A 24,261-nucleotide genomic window follows, 5' to 3' on the forward strand; every position below is an offset into this window, starting at 1 on the left:
CAACAAATGGTTGGTCCAATGCTTGATTGCGTTTAACATCTAAATGTTGTACCAACTTCTAATCATTCCACCACAACTTTAGCTTTATATATATAAATATATATATGTATATATTTCAATATCTTACATCTACCGCTCTTACAATCACATTATCAGCAGGAAAAGTGGAAAGCAAAGGCAAACTGGGCAAATCTTAGAATGAAAGCAAACTCCAGTTGTGCTAATTAAGTGGGATATCTTAAAGCCCATACCAGAAGTTTAGCTGCAAATGGTAGAATAGCATAGAGCCTTGTAAAGTATATGGTGAAGAAAACGAGCTTCTCAAGTTGGCTTCAAGTCTTGAAACATGGAGTCCCACCCATTGCTGCTCTCGTAACAGTTCTGAACCATGGGGCTCGCGCTGTGCGAGCGAGTAGGCAACTCCGTAAATTTCGCCTCGCCATCCGTAATCATCAATCTGCTCTGCTTCAAAACCGCCACCTTCTTATTCCTCTTCAGCATAGTCCCGGTCCTCTGTTTTGGCACGACCATCGTCTCCGAGTTCTTAGGATGAATCAATGTGCCTGCATACTTTGCAAGGGACTTCTTGGTCTTCTTCACTACGGCGACGAGCTTGGCCATGGGGCGAGGGGACTTCTTCTTCTCCTCCTTTTTGGCTAGCTTGAGGATCTCCAGCCTGTGCTTGGCTATGGAGATGCCCATGCTCGTGAGGAACTCGTGATCGAAGTGGGCTATGTCCTCCTCCTCGAGCTCATTAGTGGAGAACACGAGCCCGTACTCATAGACGACAGGTAGCTCGAGGCTGGATTTGGATAGCCATGAGTGCCAGTCCATGTCTCTAAGCCCTTGCTTGCACTAGATTGGTGATATAGGATTTATAGGAAGGGGAGGATGGAGATTGGAGAGGGAGGGGCAAAGGAGGAGGATCTCAATGAAGCTAGTGGGCTCATTATACTCATAAATCTCTTGGTTTCTTGTGTTTTAGAAAAAAGAGAGGTGATGAGGTTGGACCCACCTAGCCTTGCTTTCACGAGAGGCTGCCTACAATCCGATGTCTTATGCTATTTGGAACGCTTAAAACCAAGAGAAAAGGGGAATCTCTTCATGTGGCTCCTTTTCTTGTATTGAAATAAAACAGTAAGTGATAACTTTGTAGTTAGATCTTACAGTGTGAGAAGACTAGGAAGGCCATTTCCTCTCCTTATCCTTCTGCCCCCCCTCAGTAACAGGGTCTTTTGTAGAGGTAAAGGAGCAATGTGATTTCTTACTATATATGTCTTGTAAATGAAAAATCCGCCCATGTTATAACTTACAAGAGAGGGCTATTCGTTCAGCATTTGGCTTGTATTCTCTCTTTCAAATGAACATGTCGCACTAGCTTACTTTTGGCTTATTCAGGAGCAGCAATCTCTCACTAGCTATAATCTAGTTTGAATCTGGCCTTCTATCATACACCTGTGGTATTGATCTTTATGGAGCTCTACTAAGGATGTGATGTGCCTTTGAATACATTATTCCACTTCTTTTAATGCATCTGTGGTTTCGTCTCTCTTTTTCTGACCCTTCAAGTTGAGAGCTTGCGAACCAAGACCAAAGCATGAATATTTTAACCGTCCTACAACACTTTAACGTCTCCCCTTAAATTATCTACCACCAATGCTTTTTCTGAACCTTCTTTTTATGTACCTCAAGATATGTCATTTGTATGCAAATCTCGCAACATCAAGAGTTGAGACAGACATGAAATTTGATCCAATTTGAATTGCATGTAGGTTCGAGTCGGAACAGCTCGATCCCTCGACTTGTAGCAACTTTGTAGTCGAAGGAACTGTAACTCTGAAACTAGAACTCTGTTTTTGATGTAATTGACACTAGAAGTCTAATAGAATGGAGCTCATTCGTACAAAACATTGGATATCTATACTTGCACTTGTTTTAAAGGTGCTTATCGGGCCTCCTTGCGCTAATGGCGTGAGAACCAACCAAAGTCCTTGGCTTCTTGTCTCATGATGGCATGACCACAAATCAGAGTCTTGTGTACACCCCACGCTTGTCATGGATGGACCCATCAAGAGCGTAATTCAACACCAGGAGAGAAATTATTTCCTTCGAAAGAGCACGCGCTGCGAAGAAAATGGTGCCAAAAGACGTGGGACTAGACTAGAGTAAATTCCAAGCTATAATCACGGCATCGAAAAAGGAGAAACCGTGGGTCTCCTCACCATGTAGAATTCAGTGTGCTTGTGGGCCTGATGAAAGAGACAAAGGACATAAGAGCTGCATTAGATATGGGATATTAAGGCAGATTCATCTTAGATTTGTCTGAAAGCAAGCTCTTTTTATATTGCTCACACCCTCGTGACAAGGTTGGCCATGCAATAATCCTTCGTGTGATCGCTTTTTTCCCTTTTAAATTTTACTTGATATAATTCTAGTTACCATACATTCCTTCATGCACCTAGGTCTGGTCCAGGGGTGATGTAATTTGAGCTCCTCCATACATTCCTGAAGTCGAGATCTGTGGGCTAGGAATTAGTCCCTATTTGACACCAAAATTGGTTGCTTGTGAATCTTTACAGTAATTGATCTAGCCCTTTAGAACTACATAAGGAGGGACATGGTTGGACTTAACCATCCGAATGAATGGGTTCACATTTTAGGACTGCAAACCCAATTTTGTGAGATCTGATAATGGTGAAGTTAGAGCTCACCCTAGCTGCGTTTTTCCACTCTTTGTTCGAATTGGGCATAAAAATTTATAAAGCATAAAGAATTTTGCGCATGTTCCGTCACAAAAGTAAATTTCCCACTAAGTTCATAATTTGCATAATGTATTCATGATCAAATATTCTTTTTTCTGTTATTGCGTGCCATACGTTGTTCGCACTCTATAAGCTACGGTATTTTGATTCCAATGAGGATCCTAAATTCCTAATAGGACGTTTAGTAGCAGGGAAGAACAATGAAATATTTTTCTACGGGACCGACCACGACGTTAAGCCTAAATGAATTTGACCAAGCAACGATCCAAAATAAAGAAAGCCTGATATGAGCTAGGCCTAGCTCAAAGAGTATGACATTCAGACGTTGATGGGGATGGGAACCGTAAATATCCTTTGGAAATAACTTGTGAAGGAAGCTTTTTAAGTCCAACAAAAGCTGGTCATGGGTTGGGCCTTGAGCTTAAAACCTATTCATTTTTAATCGGGCTTCAAGCTTGGTCCATTTAAAATTTGACCTTTTTTGTGCCCAAACCTGGCTAATGATCAAATCCTTGTGTCTACTCAAAATAAATAACAAAACTATGTATTTCAGTGAATAATTGGGCACCAATTTTGGAACTGTATGGACCCATGTGAGTGCTTCCTGTGTTTGTCATCTCTCTTGGACTATCAAAAGAAGTAAAGAACTATCTATTGTATTTTGGCTTGTGATATTTGTGATGTGCGTAAAACTGATACTGCCGGCAAAAGTTTGAAATACATGATTTAATTGCTCTTAGATTCACCTAGAATTCTAAATGTTCAATGTGATGTTCTATCTAAATTGCCTCAACGAAGTAGATTCTTCATGGTATTTAAAACTTCAAGGTTTAAGAAGTTGTCTAAAGATGTAACAACCTAGGACCTCACCCAAAATGGCTAGCCGGAAGGTATTATTTGGGTTCCTTGATCCTGTATAAGTACTCAAGATTTACCCAGCGAATAACCGATGTGGGACTAAACACACGTCCGCACGGGTCCTCACATACTCTCCCCGTTCAAGCCCTGACGTTCTCGTCAGGCTAAAGGTTCAAATCTATTCAAATCTAATCACAAACACCACGATTGGCCTGTGGTCAGCCTCAATAGATCTGTGCTGCAGTGTCTCCTAGTCCACATAGGTTATGGGTCAGGTCCGCTCTGATACTATTTGTAACAACCCAGGACCTCACCCAAAATAGCTAGCCAGAAGTTATTATTTGGGTTCCTTGATCCTGTATAAGTACCCAAAATCTACCCAGCGAATAACAGATGTGGAACTAAACACACGTCCGCGCGAATCCTCACAAAAGATGACGTACTCTTCTCTGCTGTCCCCAACATTAGTGCACAAGGACTCCGGTATTAAGGTTTATCTGCTTGGATTTTCATGCTGTCATCTTATATTTCAAGTCATTTCTTACTTGACCTCTATTTTTTTCAGATAGTGAACTTAAAGTTTGCCCATTATGACTATAAATCAAGAGGAACAATTTTGGCCAAGGATTTTGCATTGTCTATGGTTGCTTCTGCTGACATTAGTCATATAAACAAGCTCCTTGATCAGGTTGTTGAATTGGGCAGTCACCCACATCTCAAAGATGCACGTATTACCTTAGAGGCCAGACACTTATGCTGCTTGTTTGCATTTCTAAGATGGTTTCTAATTCGTTTGAGATGTGAGTTCAGGAATTTAAGCCCTTTGTGGAGTTGCGCAAAACTTTGCAACCATTGGCTTTGGCTATCTTTAGCTATGGGAGAGTTAATGGTCTGTTGACAAAGCAGGATTTTAAGCGAGCTGCATCCCATGTATGAATATCTGTTTCCCCGTTTGCTTATTCCAGTCTTATTGTTTAAGATGAATGCCTGACATAAAATAGAAGATTTGTCAGGTTAACATCCAGACTTTGCAGCATTATTTAGAAGAGGAACTATCTAATGAAATTTCAGCAATAGATTGCATCTAGCCTTCTGCAATTTCTGAATAAAGAATCGTTAATTGTATAGGCAACTTTATCTAGTTGAGATACATGCCTTCCCAATACAATAATATGATAAAACACTGGTGTTTTTTTTTTACTAAAACGGATGATTCATATAGTTCTAGTATGGATACATCTAATAAGATCAGAAAACAATAAGTTCCGAAGTGCTCTAGGCAACTCCCCTTTTTCAATCCACAAAGTATCCCGAGATAACTAGCCACATACAAAGCCACCCAATCCACAGCCTCGTTAGCCTCTTTGAATACGTGCCTGGCCCGGAAGACCATACTGCCATTGATGATAGCCCGAATATCCCAAAACAAGGGGTGGCACCCTCCACGGCCCCAGGACGAAACACAACTTCAAAAATCCCATCAAGAAAGAACTTGTAAAGTTTTTCTCCATAGTAATAAGGGCCACATGCCTGGGTGTTGTGCAGTGGTTAACATTTTTTTTTTTTTTAAGTTGTTTACTATCATTCTACCACTTGCCTTGCCAATCAGTCTATTTGGATTAATGGATTTCAACTAGAGATTTTACTTAGCTTGGAATAAGACTCCACTTTTGCAGGCATTTAGATGATACCACTTGTGCAGTTGTACTGATGAATTTCTTCCATGGTATCAGGTTTATGGTATCACTAAGTGACAATGTGGTTGATGTTCTTTTCCATGTATTTGATGGAAACCGTGATGGAAATTTAAGCTCGGAGGAGTTTCTGACAGCCCATGAAAGATGGGAGAGCAATCCACCGACCAACTGCAATGAATGCCAGGGGGCTTTTTTCATGCTGGTTAAATTGCGTAAAGACTTTCCTCCTCCACAGAGATATTTATAGTCAAACAGTTTTACACAGCCCAGAGAACCTTGTTCTGATATTCACATGGATATATGGACTTACGACAGTCTTGAGTCATGCAATACAAGCTTCGAGTAGATGCTCTATGAGAAATAGAGGTAGAAGTCATATAAGCTGATTCTTTATAATCTGCAGATGGAAGTGGAAGTCATGAGACTGTACCAAGGTATGAGAAACTAATCACTCAATATCCATGATAGCCCCAAATATGTACTCCCTATGCTAATTTTTTTTTTTTTTTCCTTTCAGTAACTCCCTATGCTAATTCGTTTATGTATGCTTCTCTTCAGGGTGAAGGAAATGTTGCTTGGAGCAAGAAGACCTCCGAGGCCACTTCAGATTACTTGTTACATGTAGTTATTTGGGATGGTTTTCATCATTCTCTGAGTTCTGTATATACTGGCTGCTTCCAAGTACTTGATGACTGCATTAGCTTAAGGATGATCATCAAATGATGTAACATTGTCATTCTAAATGAATATATATATATATATATATATATATATAAAGCATATGCATGCTAGCAAAAAAGGAGGGGACACCTATGTCAGGTGAGGCACATGAAAAAACTCCACCCAAAATTATTAGTTCTAGGTGTAGCCTGTATCATCCTATGTCTTACAAGTGATTCACTGGTCTACATGCTATCTGATGACAACATATCCGAACATGCTTGCTATAGACAAGGGTTCAGGAACAACAAGAGAAGGGCAAAATTGAGAGAAGAGAGGTTGGGAGGGGGGAGGTAAGCTTAAATTTCAAGTTGTTGTGGATATATAACATCTAAATAATGAAATTGCCATGCTAATGATTACTGGACAGTGCTGGGAATCTCAGATCTCCAAGCATATAGGCGCAATATGCATTCTCTGCCATGCCACACCAAGATATTACTTGTCATCATGGCATCGAACTACCTACTGAAAATTAGCTGCAAGCAACGTTATTAATCAGAGTTGAGAACAAGAAGAGCGACAAATCAGAAACTGGGATCATTATTGGAAACAAGTTATAGCCAATAAAAGTGATTTGACAAATCACCATTCATTGCAAAATCCTGTATCATGAAGAGTGGAGGATTTCAGCTCTCTTAACAAAAACACCGATCGATCATTCACAGGTGGTAAGTTGATAATTTCAATTTAACCTTCTTTTTGCGCCCTTTACCTTTTTTTCCTTATACAAGTGCCGAGGAGAGGGGCCAACCAGCTGAGATACACCTGGTTTGCAGATCTAATATTCTTGTCGGGCAATTCAAAGCATCACATACCTCCTAAAATAGGCTACTTAGATCCATGGAAAAATATAAATTTTTGATTGCATTATAATCTCACAGGTCCTAATGAATTAGTTGGTAGATCAATGAAATCAATGATGATAGGGAGCTTACATCCAACAACACAATCGTTTTTGCACTTTCCACTGACATGCAATCTCTACTCTTCCAACTCATAATGACATTCTGCCCCCATAATACATGATCTTAAAGATGTCAGCCAGAATCAAAATGAACATCATTGCAAATAAAGAACACATGAAGCTTTTGCATTAATAAGTTGAATAAAAGTTCGTGCTTGGATTTGAAGCATGAAATTGGCTTAAGCAGAGGGATTACAACACAATTTTCTGGAAAAAAAAAGAGCTTACAAAATAAGAAACAGATAAACTCGTAAAGACTGAATGATGCAATCAGCTGACAGATGTGGAAAGTTCTTATTCAGTAAAAGCATTTGTATCAATACAATACAAAAACGTTACCGAAGCCTGCGACTTACTGTGATGACCATGATGCCAGACAAATATAATGCCTAACCAATATATCAGTGTCTAGATTCCTCCATCGGACATGCACATGCCCCAATCCATTCTAGAAGCATGTCTGCTCGACAACAGGGCAACACCACTTTCGACTGCTACTCCAAATCTTTGCTGATGAATATTGAACTCAAGAAGAACATCAAAAGAAGTTACACATGTGTATGAATTCCTCAGTTTGAAAGGTAATATCACCTAAATCTAATACTGCATGTCTCTTCAAGCTATTCCCTGATATCCAATTCCATGGTAGCTGTTATACTTTGCTTCTCGAGGCAAAGATGCATGAGGAAACACCACTCAAAAGTAATCAGTATATCATTTTCAGAAATAATAATAAAAATTGTTGTTTCAAATACTTGAGCACCCAAAAAGAGGGTTACCAATCACAGCACATCCAAACAATTTGAACAAATTTTCATATAGTGCACCTACTTGTAAAGCCTATATATATATATATATATATATATATATATATATATATATATATATATATATATAGACTATTCTGATCCGCTTCTGAGGCTATAGATATTGCCAATTACTCCAACAATGCTAAGAACTACTGCCCAAACTAACATCATCCATGATAAGAACTTTTCTCCTAGTCCTAAATTCTTCCCTTGCTTATCTAATCTTAAAGCAATAAGACATGGGAATATAAACCCCAGCAAGGGCCCAGTTGTCGCACCTGTAAACTTGAAAGCCACCCAGATATTGGGTATAGTGGTAGAACCAAGATATATAATCCCCAACAATACTGCAGTCAAAGCCAGCATCTTCTTCCTACTTTCAGTAGCCGATCCCGAGAAGACCAATGCATCCACCGTTTGCCTCAGAGAAAAATGAATGACAGGGAAAACAAGCAACAGGTGAAGAACATACCCAATCCTCACCACAAAGTTCAGAACTGAACCGAACTTGATCCCGAGATCCTTGTCAAAATTTGTCAGCACATCCGATTCAGTATCGTCTCCAAACAAGAGATAGCCCGAAATGGCTGTCGAAGCGTAGACCGAAACGCATAAAACTGTCGTGATCCTCCCCACCCTGTTCATCTTCTGGGGTGTCTTCTCCTTGAGCTCATTGTAGATGGGCTGCAGATTGAAGTGGCAAACGTAGGCATTCGTCATGATCGGAATGACCACCAGCAAGTCCAAGATGGCAGCTTTCGACCCGAAATCCGGCCCCATCCTCGGCATCTTGATACGGCCTTGGAATAGCTGAACAACGGCAATTATACCCGACACGACGACGAAGACGATGGCGAGAGCAACAGAGGCGCCCGAGGTCAAGCTCAAAGAATCGATCTTCTCAAGAGCACAGAGAGGAGCCAAAAAGATTACCAACACTGCAAGGATCACGAGCTTCCGGTGATCCCAGGGTCCATTCCCAAGCAATTGGTCGAAGACGCCGACATGGTCGGAGGAGCCCGACATCACATCCCCTAAGATGATCAGATACACGACAAGAAACCCGGCATTGTTGACGATTATGCAGAGCTCGGAGGCAATCCGGGAGGGGCGGCCGAGGGCCGCTTGGACGACATCGCCATAGGAGGAGGCCTTGCAGTGGGCCGAGAAGCGGACGAGAAGCTCGATGCTGATCTCTGACAGGATCCCGATCAAAATTAGCGAGACAAAGCCGACCGCGACGCCGAGGACCTTCATGGTGGCCGGGAGGGCCATGATCCCGGCGCCGATGATCGACGTGGCGAGATTGAAGACAGCGCCGGGGATGCCGGACCCGGCGGAGGCGGCGCGGCCGGTGTCGAGAATGAGCGGGAGGTCGTCGAAGTCATCGCCGTCTTCTTCTCCGTTGACGAACTCTACGACGGTGGGAATCTTTTCGGATGTCGGGGGTTGGTGGGCGATTGGGTTGGGGGATTGGAGTTCGATGGAAGAAGAAGTGATGGGGAGCGGGGAGTAATTAGAAGCCATAGGTCAGGGGATCATGAGGGGATATCGCATTGGGCTATTGGGCGATGAAAGGCTTTTGAGATTTGGGGAAGGCGAAGGCGAGGTGGAATTTCTAAAAATGGGAGCTTCTTTTGGGTGCAGATCTGGATCCGTTCTGCTGGTTTGTTTGTTGGGACAGGATCGATGAAGAAAGATTTCCTGGAGAGACACACAGAAGATTGCGATTTGGTGATAGAAGGATCCAAAAATTTTCTTTTCCGCTCCGCTTCTCCTCTCCGCTCCTCTCCCCTCTTCCGGTCAGAGAGGAAGACTTTTGGAGGGCAAGCGGCGGATAAGACTTTGGAGGGGAAGTTTCGTAATTGGAAGAACACTGGTGCACTTTGACCCTACGCTTACCGCCGCGTGCGAAGTAGTAGATCTCTGGGAACACGAACAAAAAATATTTGGTACGCGCGCCCGAGAAAATGGAAGCAAATTTATGGCCTGGATTAAAGGGATATTTGATTTTTGAAAAAGCTATGAAAAAATTTAAAAAAAAGATAAATCAAATTTCGAAAATAAATTTTTGTATTATATCATGTTTCTCATCACGAGAACTAGTTGAAAATTTATTTTTTTTCCAAAAAAGTTTATTTTTTTCTTAACCTTTTCAAGACAACCAAATATTCCCTTGGTATGGTAGACTATTTTAGAATTTATTAAATTTGAAAAACCTATACTGAGGCGCCTTAGAGCCTTCTCTGAAATTTTAATAGAATATTGCGTACGCATAAGAAATGTAATATTATTAAATCAAGAGTAGTAAGATGTAGACGCAGAAATTTTGATGTCATAGGATAAGAAGATCATCTTAGATCTGTGGAGCAAATTGAAGTTGGTGTTGGTAGTCATAACAAGAGGATGATCTGCTGCAACCATCGTTGTCACATCCCGGATCAAGACTGCGACACGTGCTACTGCAAGTTACTGCTCTCAATGACACCGCACCTCGTTAGTAACAATTTATAAACCAAAATGTCATTTCATTCATAAGTATCTTTTCAAAATAGAATACCACATAGCCCTACATCCAAAATAAATGTTTCCACCCAAAAATCTTTAGACTCTATGCTCCTAGCACCCTGCATATCGGAAAAAAAACAACAGGGGATATATGAGCTATGCGGACTATCTTATTAGATCAAAGATAATAATTCATATGCCAAAGAATCATTTAAAAAAAATGACAGTTATAGCAAACTAAATCATTTCATACTATATATATTAAATCGGTCGTAAAGCAATGTATTCTCCAGCCAAGCAAATTCATAAACATGATAATGTAAATCATATATAAAAAAATACTGCCATCTATCCATACTTTATAAATCCCACTCTCAGATGGATGTGCTATTATGGTCACTATAATCCCATGACAGGGCCATATTCGTAGTCGACGAGTTTTATAACTCATTCCTATTCGTTACCAACTTTAATCCGTTAGTAGAGGACCATATTTGTTGGATGCTAGTTGCAGGGTGTCGACTGTCGACTGACCTCTATTTCTAGAGGTGAGCATAACTATCTGAGAGTTCATAAATCATTATTTTTTCATAAATCATACCTTCATAAATAGATTGAAAAATAACAAATGGCATCGTTATGCATAAAATTCGTGATCATGTCACAAATAATATCTCCATGCAATTTATCATAACTATAATTTATACCCAATCACATATTCATGAAGGAATGCTACTTAATCAAATTCATGAATCATGTGCAACTATATATTTGATCCTAATTTTAACAAAATACATCATATTAAATATAATTTTATAATTTTATATTTATAATTAAATAGTGCGTAGAATCAATAAGATTTGTGCAGAATTGCTTACCTCGATTCGCTTCCACAACCTTAATCTCATCCGTCAAATTCTCTATACCTATCAAATAGTTCAAGATGCATTATTAAATTAAAATTTTAAAATGGATCTGGATAAATCTCAAATCCCAACAAGATAATTCGGACTAAAATCCTACTTATTTACTATTTATTTATGTATTTTTTTTTCTTTTTCTTCTTTTCTTATTCTTTCCTTTTTTTTTCCTTCCTTCCTTGTTTCTTTTCTTTTTCTTCCCATAGCTCTCCCCCTCTCTCTTTTCCTCTTCTCCTCCTCTCTTCTTCCTCTTCCATCTTCTTCTCTTTCCCTCCATTCTTCCAACTCCCTCCTGATTTAAACACAACAAAGGAGGAAAGGAGAAGCCCTCCTCCGCCAGCGAATCAAGGGAGGAGTCCCTCGCACGGGAGGACCCCCTGCGGCCGCGCCTGCGGCCTGTGCCCGCGGCTGAGCCGAGGCCGGCGGCTCCCGCACCATCCGCGGCCACTGGCCGCGACGCCGGCGATGGCCGCACACAGGTGAGTCCCCGCCCCCTTCTTTCCCTTTTTTCTTCTTTTCTATTCGTCTCCCTTCTTCTTTTCACCAAGGCCCCCTGCCCCACTGAAGAGATGGAAGGGGACGGGACTCCGGCTCGACTGCAGCCCCCGCCGAGAGCCAGCAGCGGCTGCGGCCGAGAGCCGTGGAGTCTCCCCTCTATTTCATTTCAGAAACTAGAAAGAAGGAAAACAGAAAAAAATAACATGATCAGGGCTTACCGTGCTCCGGGAATGGACTGCAACAATCCTCGCTCCGGCTTCCCTAGTTCAAGGACCCCCTGAGCAAGAAGGAGGAGACCGGTGAGATCCATAAATAGGAGATTTTGGGGGCTTCTTAGGCGGTGGTCGCTGCGTTCAGCGGCACCGCTTCCGCGGTCGAGCATCTATCATTCCGTCCGCCTGGCAGAAGGTCGTGGCGTCCAGATGGCCTGCCAGCATGGGTGGAAAGGCCCATCTAGCGGCCCAGGCCCAATAGTCACGACCGTTGCCACCATCGATAATAGAAAAAGATGGGCTTGTACATGGAGAAGATAAAAAGAAAATTGAAGGTGATCATGATGAATTCAAGAAGATGGAGGAGAAGCATGGATGGAAGAGGGTAGAGCGAAGATTTGTATTCCATCGTTGAAGAAACTATTGATTCATCCTAGATCAAACTTCTTATATCAATTAAAAGTCTCTCAATCACAAACGTCATACAAAGTCAGCAATAAAAAAGTTATTTTTAAGTCATGAATTTTGTTAAAAATTCCACTTTATACTTAATTTTGCAATAAAAGCTCGAATAATTTTAAATCCGGTTCACACTTAGCTCTCCTTGGACTATAACACCCAAAATTAGATATAACACCCGACGTTAGTTCAATATCGTATAGGAGGCTGCCGAAGAAAGGAGTGATGCCATTGTTGGGAAAGTTGCAGTGAAACCCGTAAGTAAGGATGGTGTCCTAAAGGGCAGTAAAAAAGTGGATGTGAGGTTGAAGATGAGACACAAGATGCTACAGGGAAGTCATTGTTGACGGTTCAAATGTAGATATAGGCAAAGGTGGGTCAGTTCATGCAATGGGTGTGGAGGAGAGCGGCATGGAGTCTGCAGGAGAGAGTAATGGTATTCATGGAGGTGCCGAAGTGGTGAAAGTAGAGGTGAGGGAGGGAGGCAGTGTCCGTGCAACTCGAGAGAGGGCCAACCTTATAAAGAGGAAGGGAAGGAGAACGTGGTGGTGAGTGAGAGGGTAAAGAAGAGGAGGGGAGGCATTTGGCAAGTAGAACTAGATTCTGGTTAGGTTTTTTCGCAACTCTGATCTGCCAGGAAAAAATCTCGAGCTTAGGGATGGGCTGAGGCCCAATTTTTTTTTTTCTTCCAAAATCCAGCCCAAGCCTAACCATGGTTTAGCTTGAAGCCCGGTTGGGCAAGCTCAAGAGGGAAAAAATAGTAAGAGAGGAGAAAGATTGAGTAGGAGAGAGGAGAGAGGGTAGAGAGAAAGGGGAGAGAGGAGAGAGAAAGCAAAGGGGAGAGTGGAGGAGAGGAGAGAGTAAGAGAGATTAGAGGGGAGAGAGAGTGAAGAGGGGAGAAAGAGATCGAGTAGGATGGAGAAGAGGGGACAGAAAGAGATAGTGAAGGAGAGAGGAGAGAGGAGAGAATGGGAGGGGGAGAGGAAAAAGAGGAGAGAAAATGGAGAGAGAAGAGAGGGGGGAGAGAGATTGGGTGGGAGAGAAAGCGAGCGAAGAGGGAAAAGAGATCGAGTGGGAGAGTGTGGAGAGAGAGCAAAAAGGAAAGAGAGAGCAGAGATGGGAGAGAAATAGATCCGGCAGGAGAGAGAGAGTACTTGAGCAAAGGGGAATGGGGAACTGAAGGAGGGTTAGGTTTGGTTCCGAGCTTGAGCTTCAGATCTAGTTGCATCCTTCGGCTTTTAGCTGGGCTCAGGCTAGACCAAGTATTGATTGAGTTCGATCCGAATTTCTTTGGCCCTATTTTCAGGTCCAAGCTTGATAGAAACTACCTTGAGCCTAGCCCGATCCGAAGCTAGTATGGCCCGAAGGTCTCGGGTTAGATCAGGCCGACGTCTAGCTTTATTAGCAAGAGTGGTAAGGAAGATGGACCAAGCACGGATGAAGAGGGGCACACATAGCTATGGATCAGGTAGGGAAAGAAGAAGATATAGAGATGATAATAAATCTCAATGAAAGAACTACACGTGGATTTCATAGGAGTTACTGGTCTGGCATTTGTCAAACATTACTTAGGAATCAAAAGAGGCATTGTAAGAGAAGTATCCAAGTACATTGTCTATCAAGAATATATATTTATAACCATATGCACATTCCATATTAGTTACGCATACATTAGAGAACTAGATGGCTAACAGAACTGTGCATCGAGAAAAGCTATGCTTGTATCAAGTGAAAAGTGTACACCGAGAACGTACTTAGAGCAACCTAAAATATAAGTGTGTATCAAGTAGTATGCTATGTATCGAATACTGAGTGCATGTGTATCAGAATGACTAATGTAGTCTAGGATAAATAAATGTGTATCAACAAATCTTATGAACGGATAAAACGTGTATCACCCAAGAACAAGGCCATGGGTGTTCATATTGGCCTACTAGTAGGTGGACAGTGAACAAAATAGAAAAATACACCTTTGAAAAACGTATGTGTATTGTTATATGCTGTGCACCCCGTTCATTTAAAGACGTGTATCAATGGAAATAGAGTATACACATCAGTTTGTATATGTCTATCAATGCAAATAGAACATCCTCCAAGACTCGATGTCAATATCTTCTTCCCCTACCTATGCACCCTATCATCAGCATTACCGCCCTCTTCCTCCTCCATCTTGTCCTTGCCCGCCGTCTTCACCTCCTCCCCGTCCTTTTCTTCTTCGAACTATGAGAACACCTCCTCTATCCTCTACCATGCCCTCTCTTCTCTCCTCCATGTTCGCTGCTTTGATCGGCTTGTTTCTTATGATCTTGCGCTCGTCTTCAACCCCATTCGTCTCTTCTCCACTACCATCTTGGACGCCATTCTTCCTCCTCTCCGGTGATGTCGTCCGGTCCCTCTCCATATTTTGGGTTATGTATTAGGGAAACACTAGTTATGCGAGGAAAATTTATGCAGGAAAAAATAAAAATGTGGTGGAGACTTAAAAAAAACCACTTCACCTTTTTCCTGCAAAATCAGTAATGAAGAAGTTGTTTTTTTACAAAATATTTATTTTTTTTGATATATCGGCTGCTCATATTATTTTCGCATGAACATAATCAGCTACGTCACTATAAAAAAAAACTACATAAATTAAAAGAAATATAGAATTAATTGGGAGAGAATGGTGCTAGAATGGATGACTCTGGGAAGTTCTTGCAAAATCCACTTTTAAGCGACTGACTGGATATTAAATTATATACTTCCTCGCTCGACCTCGTCAATCGTCATAAGACTTGGTCGCCCGAAGGCTTCATGAAGCGGCTGGTGCCGTAGGCTTCGTATAATCGTATCGAGGAAAATTACTTCTTTAGTCCCTTTCATAAATTAATTACACATGAGTTTCGAAGTGTTCACCTACATGTGATGTCGGCAAAATTAATTATCCAATGTCCAAGATTGAATCTTGAATTACCCTCGTACCACATACCGGCCCCCTTTCCGGTTCCGACTCCGAGGCCTCTGCTCCGCCTCCGGCTCCGTCGTTGATCGACTCCACCTACAAGCCGCTGCTTCCGCCACCGCCGCCGCCTGCACGCCATCCCGCGGCACCGGCGTCCAGTCGCCAAGAGAGATCCCAAGAAAGCTGGAGGCAGGAAGCCCTCTTCTCCCTTCGATGGGAGCTGCGAGATTCTTCGCCGGCTTCCTCTTCTTTCTCCTCCTCACGCCCCACGATCGCTTCCATAACGTCGTTTCAGCCGACGAGTTCTTCACATCGACTTCCGGTATTCGCTCAACCCTTTTGCATGTCTTCATTTTTCCCTAAATTATATATACTTTGGACAGCCTGATTTCTTTTCGTGTGAGAAAATGTTTTCTCGCGGAAGAACCCAACTGGTTTTTGCAAAATTTTGGATTTTCTTGGTTTTTGATGGGCTATGGGGGCGTCTATTCAGTGGTAGCTTTGATTTAGGTTTTAAAGGTTCGATTTAGGACCGAAGCCTCTGTTTGGTTGGGAATTCTAATCACAACTGGAAATTGTAATCAAAATAGTTTTCAGTTTACACGTTCTTGAAGACTGACGTTTCTCGGCATAGGAATTATATTCATCCATGTTTATGATTAGGGATTGTGAATCAATAAAAACAGAATTTAGGGTAATAACTCCATCAGATTCCTATTTCTAGGTCCATTATTTCTAGAATTCACTCTCGCCAAAAGTACCACAAAGTGATACATTTTATTGCCCTGGTTGCGGCTCAAATCAATGGCTTGGAGCAAGAAAACTGAACGATTAGCTATATATATTATAAGCATATAAAATTAGATTGTTACCATGGATCTACTTAAACCCACCTAAATTACTATGCATAAGATCTAGGCACATTGTCTCTTAGTAGGCTGAGGCAAGATGATATAAGCCATATCCTAAAAAATCTTCTACACAGTCTCCTGATTTTTTATAGATATTTTCTGTGCTAGTAGATTATCCAGCCTTTACTTAGTTAAATAGAAAAGTGCCACTTTTATATTAACTACTAAAATCTAATTGGAGAAGTTTTTGCCTTGAACGTGGTAGACTTCCTAGTTGATAACACTATGTATAGAACCGCTGTAAACTAGTTCAACTCCAAGCTATCACTATGTTTAATAATTGGAAGGCTGACAATGGTGGCTGACAATGGTGCTTCTGACATAGTGCCCAATTCAGAATTATGACAACATATTAATCCAGAAGATTATAGAAGAGTTCTATTCTAATAGTGCTGTTAATTATGGTCCAGAATATGCAGAGCTTATCTAAAGATATCGTCTCTCTTCATCTGCCTTGATGTTTTTGTAACTGTAGATGTTAAAGGTTTTAAACTTGGCCTTGATCAAAAGATATACAGTCAGAACTATATTAGGTTTCCTTTTAGGTATATGTTGCATCCAAGCAAAGTTTGTTTCACATGAAGTAATAAGGCAGTGCTTGTTGTTCTAAGATTTATATAAATTCACAGACAAGAAGAAAAGTCAATAGCCATTATGCCTGGGATGCAGGCATGGAAACAAGACTTGATACCAAAGAAGGAAGCAAGCAGCAAATTTCAAGATAACAAGAAGTTGCCAAACTGGCTAGGTTGTCTTAGAAGGTGACACCCTGAAAGGCCGAGGGTCAATACCTCAGCAACCAGGCTGGCTGGTAGAGAAACAATCCATAAAAATCAACAAAACTAGTTTTTTTAAAGGAAAATTAGTATGTTTGTATATGTAGATACATAGAGAAGGAACTAAGGGAGATAAGAGGAAAAATAAATAAAAGAAGAAGGTGGGGCACAGTTGGAGGTGATAAGTGAATTGCTAGTCGATTGTTATTTACATATAGTGCAATGACTTTTGGGGACAAAACAGAGCATGAGGGATTGGCGAGTGATAAAAAAGCAAAAAAGATAAAAAAAGAAAAAGAGGTTCATAGGGAAAAAGGCAGATGGGAGACAAAAAGACTAGACGAGGCTTGCCATCATCCCAAATCTCCCTCTCACCCCTTGGCATCTTTCCTTACATTAACCCATTTCATTTCTCTCATCCCACAATGGATGCGTTAAGTGAATCAGTGGAAAAAATTTCAAAGTCTTGATGCATGGCTGTTGCTTTTTAGATGAAGTAGGTATGGAAAGGATGGTTGTGATCTTAAAAGAATCATGGTTTCAAAAGATAAAAGGTGTGAGACAGGTGGCCAGGGGGCTGTTTAGCATCTAGGCACTTAGGCAGCTGCCCAAGCATAGCCCTTGCTGCTGCTAGCAGCTATAAAAGCAGCCCAACACTGGCATGTCTGCTGGTGCTACTGGTAGCCCCAGAAGCAGCAGACCAGTTGCAACGCCTCCATAACCAGCAACCAGAAAAAATAAATAAAGAAAGAAAGAAGAACCAAAAAAATTTATGTGGGTTGCTTTCCCCTTTGTCATTCACAGCTTACTGCCTGTCATCAACCGACGGCCACCTCTAGCCCTAAGGTGTAGGATAGTAGATAAAGGATGGGTTTCCCCATCATTGTAGTAATATCCATTTAGATAATATAATACTTATCTGTTTTAGCTAGATAACATTCTCAAGTATCAATTATATGAATTATATGTGTAATTGTACTTAATATTAATAATAGTATGATACTTCATTATGTATTACTTGTATTCACTTATCATTAAAGGAATAGATAATATAATACTCGCATATAACATATATCTGCTAATAAGTGATCATTATAGACCTATCTTCCTCTTGTATCGGCTATAAGAGCCCTACTTATTATCTATAACTTTATTAATGATATTATTAATATAGGCATTTGGTGCAAGCTAAGCCTCCATTTTAGATATATAATAAAATAGACTAGATATAAAAGCTCTACTTATTATCAAAGTAAAGAACCATAACTAATAATATCATTAATACAGGTGTCCACGTGGTGCATGGAAAGCTTAGCACAAGCTGAGCCTCCATTTTAATTATATAGTATATGACCATTCATGTCATCTTGATACTTTTATGTTCAGATGTGCATATTACCAAATACACTGAATTAGTTTACTCAGATTATTGGAAAATGATATATGAAAGAATTGTCTAGATATCAAGGTTGTGCAACTGCCTGAGCAAGGCCAAATGATGGACCGCCTATATGGCCTAGGTAGGTTCCTAGACACTTAGACAGCCACATTGGGAGGGTATGCCTCCAAGCTTTTAGTATGCATACCTTTAATCATATGCACAAATAAGCATGTGCATAAATTATATATACAGTCTTTTTTCATCATATATCGTACTATGAAACCTATTTTTAACAACGAAAATTCTAAATATCAAAATCCACAAGGAGAGCAGCAACAGGCTAGCTGCTATTGCAGAAGCCAGCAGGTCACAAGACCCAGCCAGCACCTAGCAAGAAGCAATAGGAGGAGGAGGGTAGGAATGAGGAACCAGTAAGCTGCAGGGCCACAACAAACAAGAATCAGGAAGGAGGGGAAGGCAAGCGGAATAGAGGCTAGCAAGAAAAACAAAAGAAGAAAAAGATGTAGAAGAATGGCTAGAGATAGTAGTACTAGAAGAAGAAAAGGAGGATTGGCTAAAAATATATGCACTCTTAGTGCTAGTGCTGGACATTGCAGCCGCTGGTACCACTCATAACTGCTGGCTAACCTGTTAGCAGCTGTTGATAAGCCCATTGGCTACTGGTAGGTTGGTGGCGGCCTTCACTGTCCTCCCGCATGTCCTATATGGGACTCAAATTGGGAAAGAAAATGGGAAAATAAACTCTTGAAGAATTAGGGTTTTGGTGAGCTTGGCTTAGGCTATCCAACAAAAATAGGCACTTTCTTTTTCTTGGTACAAGATGATGTCTATTGTTGACATTAAGTATAGTTGATTTTACCATGCTTTTGCTTAAGCATGTATCATTAATGTTAATTTTTGCTCGAATTTGAGATGAAAAATATTGTTCTAGATTTACATTTCTCATGATTTTAGTTTAAAAAATCCGCTCCCTCATGTCAGCTTGATTGTCTGCGTACAAGCAAACACAAACCACATGTACATATGTAAGTGTCTTTTAGATAGAAATTGGAATATATCATGACAGCCATATTCATGTTTATGTGGGGCATCATGACAGCTACCATAATATAGATTTTTTGCTGCACGTTGTTAGAGATTAATTCATTGCTCTTTTATCCCTTGCCTATTAGGTGTAACATTTGGACGGAGTTCTCGTGAACCAAAATACAAGATTGAATTTCATTCAACAGAGTCACCTTTTCATCCTGTGAGTATATTTATGTAGCTCTCACTGTTTGGTGTTTTACGTGATTTGAACATCTACAACTAATGAAGGGTTGTCTATAGTTGTTGGAAAAGATGTTCATATCTGAACTCTACCTTGATATACCAATTGGTTCTTTTGGCATATGTGCCAACTGGGAGTCATCCTGTTTGTTTTCATGTGTCATATTATTGTTTCAGATTTCCCATGCATCAAGAAGCTCGGCATATAGGAATAAAATGTATTACAGCGAATTAAAGTTATGAAAAAGAATTCAATTGAGATTCTTGAAACCTGAAACTTGGCTACAAGTTTTCATTGTCCTTTTGGGATGAGTTAGAGTACTTAACAGAAAAAATAAACTGAAACTTTATAAGTTTGGATTATTTGAAGTGGGAGAAGTAGAGATTGATTATCCTACAATCTGAACTTCCAGGTGAAGACATGGAGGTAAAAGTAGATGGTTTTTATCTTATATGGTAGTGAACCTAGTATTATCTTCTGCTTACTCTGTAATATTTGCTGGTTCTTTTGATAGAGAATAACTGATATTCACATATACCAGAAGAGCCGTTTATGTTTATTATTGACTTGTTTAGTATGGCAATGAAATTGTTTTATCAGGAAAAATATTTTCCCCCTTTCTTTGCGTACTTTTTGGGGATATTATTATTTTGCCCTAATTTTATCTCTTGATATCTATAAGATCGTATTTTTCCTTCTTTTGTGGGGAGATGTTGACGTGCTTTGTTAAGATCAAGTTCGCTAGAATAATATTTATGTTAGTGGCTAACACAATTGGTGATATGGATGAGATTGTTTTGCAGGAGAATGGCCTGGAGTCAGTGATGATGTCCAATAAAGAGGGGCAAAGTTACATGTGTTTCTTGCCTTTGGTTGAGGAAACCAAAACTGTGAGGTCCGTTACTCCACAGAATTCAAGCAATGCCCTTTTAGAAAGTGACCGGAGGATCAAGTTGAAGACACCAGATGAGTTAATTGATGTGTTAAAAGACAAGTGCTTCTACAGAGTGAGGGTTCATTAGATTGATCTCTTGACAGTTCTTTAGATAGAGCTTTTTTTAAAAAAAATCTTACATTATATCATGTCTTTGGCAGCATGAAGGTTGGTGGTCTTATGAATTTTGTTACGAGAAACATTTGCGACAACTTCACTTGGAAGATGATAAGGTAAGCTGTTGATTTCTTGTGGTCTTTGTGAGCCCTTTAGATCAAAAAAATTCCTTGGTGGTGGGACCGGAAAAATAATGTCAAGTGGATGCACCTGAGTGCTCAGAAATTCTGATAGTTCTTCCTCCACTCTATTTTTACAACTGACACTTAATTACATGGAAAGGTCATTTTATGCCCTGTACCATGAGATTCTTTATTGAGACCCGTCTTGTTAAGACACCAAAACCAAGCTTTTCAGTCATTTCAATCCTATTCTCAAACCTCCCTTCACTGCAGATGAACTTGCACTTGGACATACCACAATTGCTTTTCCCATGAATAAAGAATAACTAATGTATCAGTTCAGTACTCTATATGCATCAATTTGCCATGTTCGGATGGGGGTTTTGTGGCCTCATCCCTATTATAACTTTTGCTATATTTCTTTGTCCCTGGTACCTTCACCTTCTGTTGCATTCAGTACTGGTCGTAAACTTCTGTTTATCAGTGATTTTTGTGATTTGTGATATAATTTTATATCATAATACTGAAGGCTTCTCATCAAATTAAAATTCAGTCAATCTATGCTTTTGGACCTTTTTCTTTAATTTTTGGCTGTTCTCTCTCTTTTCTTTGTAATCCTTACCAAATCCTGATACATGTCATCATCCAACTGATGCTGTAAGCTCTGTTATCATGATTTTCTCTTACCTTGAAACTGTATATGCTGGCACAAAATGATATGAAATAAGTTGATTCCTTTTGTTGCAGATTGTTCAAGAATTTGTTTTGGGTTTGTTTGACCCTGAGGTAACAGCTGCTTTCAACCAGAACCATTCTGATGTTTCCATGGTAAAAGATCCTCGCTCCAAAGATGCCTCTCAAAGGTAAAACTTCTTTCTTGGCGGGCAGTCTTGATGTCATGAATTGGACCCAGCTTGGCTGTTCAAGTAGAAAAATGAAAAAGAGGACGAAAAATAATGAAGTAAATTTGAGAAAAATAAAATGATCAACTGATCTTTTAGAAAATTTCATCAGGTATCATGCTCATCAATATACAAATGGAACCATTTGCGACCTTACAAATCAACCTCGAGAGACTGAGGTATATAAATACTCAGCGTGCAGCATAATCTGTGTAATTCATCTTGCATATTTCTCACAAATACTCTTGTGTCTTTGCAGGTTAGGTTTGTATGCTCAGAGCCCGTGGTAATAATCAGTTCAATCAAAGAGATCTCTACTTGCAAGTATGTTATCACACTTCAATGCCCGATGCTTTGCAAGCACCCGTAAGTCGCAACATCCATCCAATGTCCTTTTTTTTTATTGTGATTCCGAAGCAGTAGATTATTCGGTACTGCCTTTGCAAACGTATCAGAAAATTGAAAGGTTAAAACATCGGGAAAGCAGTAACTAATTGATGAGTGGGAAGCACGTTGCTTATTTTGATTGATCTTGTGATCTCCATGGCAGGATGTTTCAACAAGAAAGGCCAACATGGCACACCATCCACTGCAATGAGATGCCCAGAGATATCAAAGACTCATCGGTAAAAGACAGCCTTAAAGGCACACAGATTACAATAATCACCGACGATACTGAACGGCATGCAACTTGATTTTAGGCCCCCCCCCCCCCCCCCCCCCAAAAAAAAAAAACCCAAGGACCAGAAAATGACATGTAATTAGAGGACTCCAGTGAGTGTTCAAAACAGTGGATTCCTGACAAAACTGAGTGTGGCCTCTATCCAATTTGTAATTTCATGGACATATTTTATCATCTTGGTTATATGAAATGATAGTCTATTGATGGATACCCATTGGCTGTTAATTGCCCTTTCTGCTCTATATATACTAGGAGAGTAGAAAAAGAAAATGGCTGATTAAATCTGGCCAAATTGGATGATCCTTGTCAATCTAGGTGCAGTCAACTACCACCCCTCGTAGTTGAAGTTAGGTCGAGATTTTACTCTCACTCTCTTTTTTTAAGCTAGTTGAAAGATGAAATCGTTTTTGTATTTAATCCATTAAGTTGATCTCACAGGGATGGAATAATGTAAATATAGCGTTACATCTCAATGCTTCTTTGTGCTAACTATGCTTCGAGGCAGGATTGGCGGCTCGAGTAGAAACCCGAGAAGGTAAAGAACTGTTATAAATTTAGTTAAAAACACAGATTATGGAAGGCTATAAACATATGCAACTCTAAACGATACCAGCATGATGCAATTGTACAATATGGAACACAAGCTATAAGCATAATTAAGCTATTTTCCCACTAGAAACGTCTCCAGATTAGACCACCGATCAATTGCAAAAACTAGGTGGAGTTCTAGACTTAGATCCATTAATTGAAATTTAGCAATCTGCAAGCTGATTAGACCACATTTTTTTTGCACTTCTCACTATATCTGACCAAATCATCAAGCGGTAATAGGCCGGGGCTATTCGCGCTTTGCTGCTCTCAGCAAGCCTCTATGGGCTCCTAATGGACCTCCACTTAACCCTTATAAATTGGTCTGCGTTGTCCAATTTAGGAATCGGAGCATACTCACGTCAAATTGTATTTTGGCCTCAGTTCAGGCTGAGGCCCGTTTTTGGAGATGCTGGTGATGCTGGTCCGTTATTACTCTCTCTCTCTCTCTCACACACACACACACACTCACTCGTGCACGCACATACACACAAAAACAAAATGTCTTGCACCATCAAAATTTATCAATATGCAATGTCATCACATTTTCACATTTTGATTTAGAATTTAGAACATCCAAATTCTTATAATTGAAGGCTCTTGCCATGTTGAATAGAAATATTTCTATTACTTTTACAATGGTTATGCCACAAAATACGCGAGCAAATGGTTAATTTTACTCAAGCAATAATAGTGGTATTGAGTAATTATTTGATGCAGATGAGATGCATCGGTTGCAATCTATCCTTCCACTTTCTCTTCCCTTCATACCAATTATTGTAGCTAATGTAATACAAGAAAATATAGATACCATATTATGCCACCTTGCAACCATCCTAATTAATCATGATAGCTATTGATCCATACGAACCAAATGAGAATAACTGAAGTGCAAAGTATAGATTTTACCAAAACCAAATAAAAGGTGTAGACTTTAAACCAACTCTCATTGAATTTTATTCATAAATATCTAAGTTTGTCTGTCAAGCTATATTACAATCCTTGGAGGACTATAAATTAAGGTCCTTTTTGTCAGCTAAAACTCATCCTTGGAAGTCCATTCCGGTTCTAGCCGTGCACACCAGCGATTAGAAACCTGAAACGGAGACGGCGAGCCGGTCCGCCCGCGATTCAGATCGTTTAACGGAAGACGAAAGCCAGGCGTGCTTCCAACGCAAAGGAAAGTCACCCAGATGGGCCGCCTCA

General features: G+C 40.3%; 3 protein-coding genes, 1 long non-coding RNA gene and 1 pseudogene across 4 annotated transcripts; 3 read left to right on the forward strand and 2 right to left on the reverse strand.

Annotated features, from left to right (window-relative positions):
- Nucleotides 1-69: 69 nt before the first annotated feature.
- LOC103706465 lies at nt 70-959 on the reverse strand. Its single transcript, XM_008790565.4, has one exon. It carries the CDS (start codon nt 832-834, stop codon nt 322-324), a length of 513 nt encoding a protein of 170 aa, XP_008788787.1. The 5' UTR covers nt 835-959; the 3' UTR covers nt 70-321.
- Nucleotides 960-4,054: 3,095 nt separating this feature from the next.
- Nucleotides 4,055-6,040, forward strand: LOC108511294 (annotated as a pseudogene).
- Nucleotides 6,041-7,099: 1,059 nt separating this feature from the next.
- Nucleotides 7,100-13,210, reverse strand: LOC103706466 (amino acid transporter AVT6E). The gene is made up of 3 exons (XM_039128164.1): nt 11,958-13,210; nt 11,200-11,247; nt 7,100-10,440 (listed from the first exon to the last, which is right to left on the reverse strand). The coding sequence occupies exon 3, from the start codon at nt 9,338-9,340 to the stop codon at nt 7,904-7,906; it is 1,437 nt and encodes a 478-aa protein (XP_038984092.1). The 5' UTR covers nt 9,341-10,440; nt 11,200-11,247; nt 11,958-13,210; the 3' UTR covers nt 7,100-7,903.
- On the forward strand, nt 11,459-12,470 carry LOC113462685. The gene is made up of 2 exons (XR_003385613.2): nt 11,459-11,720; nt 11,951-12,470. It is a non-coding gene; the product is annotated as an uncharacterized LOC113462685 (long non-coding RNA).
- A 1,989-nt stretch (nt 13,211-15,199) lies between the features above and the next one.
- Nucleotides 15,200-22,681, forward strand: LOC103706467 (protein OS-9 homolog). The gene is made up of 8 exons (XM_008790567.4): nt 15,200-15,673; nt 19,613-19,689; nt 20,514-20,717; nt 20,806-20,877; nt 21,631-21,746; nt 21,898-21,964; nt 22,045-22,151; nt 22,336-22,681. Exons 1-8 carry the CDS (start codon nt 15,565-15,567, stop codon nt 22,478-22,480), a joined length of 897 nt encoding a protein of 298 aa, XP_008788789.2. The 5' UTR covers nt 15,200-15,564; the 3' UTR covers nt 22,481-22,681.
- The last annotated feature ends 1,580 nt before the right edge of the window (nt 22,682-24,261 follow it).

This window comes from Phoenix dactylifera, chromosome 7, assembly GCF_009389715.1.
Source record: "Phoenix dactylifera cultivar Barhee BC4 chromosome 7, palm_55x_up_171113_PBpolish2nd_filt_p, whole genome shotgun sequence".
NCBI classification, from domain to species: domain Eukaryota; kingdom Viridiplantae; phylum Streptophyta; class Magnoliopsida; order Arecales; family Arecaceae; genus Phoenix; species Phoenix dactylifera.

What these genes read in the sequence shown, in the direction of transcription:
- LOC103706465 (XM_008790565.4), bottom strand. Translation starts at nt 834, where the DNA reads ATGGACTGGCACTCATGGCTATCCAAATCCAGCCTCGAGCTACCTGTC.
- LOC103706467 (XM_008790567.4), top strand. Translation starts at nt 15,565, where the DNA reads ATGGGAGCTGCGAGATTCTTCGCCGGCTTCCTCTTCTTTCTCCTCCTC. An exon ending in AAGACAAGTGCTTCTACAGA is followed by an intron (nt 20,718 to 20,805) that starts GTGAGGGTTCAT and finishes TGTCTTTGGCAG; the next exon opens with CATGAAGGTTGGTGGTCTTA. An exon ending in CCGATGCTTTGCAAGCACCC is followed by an intron (nt 22,152 to 22,335) that starts GTAAGTCGCAAC and finishes TCTCCATGGCAG; the next exon opens with GATGTTTCAACAAGAAAGGC.
- LOC103706466 (XM_039128164.1), bottom strand. Translation starts at nt 9,340, where the DNA reads ATGGCTTCTAATTACTCCCCGCTCCCCATCACTTCTTCTTCCATCGAA.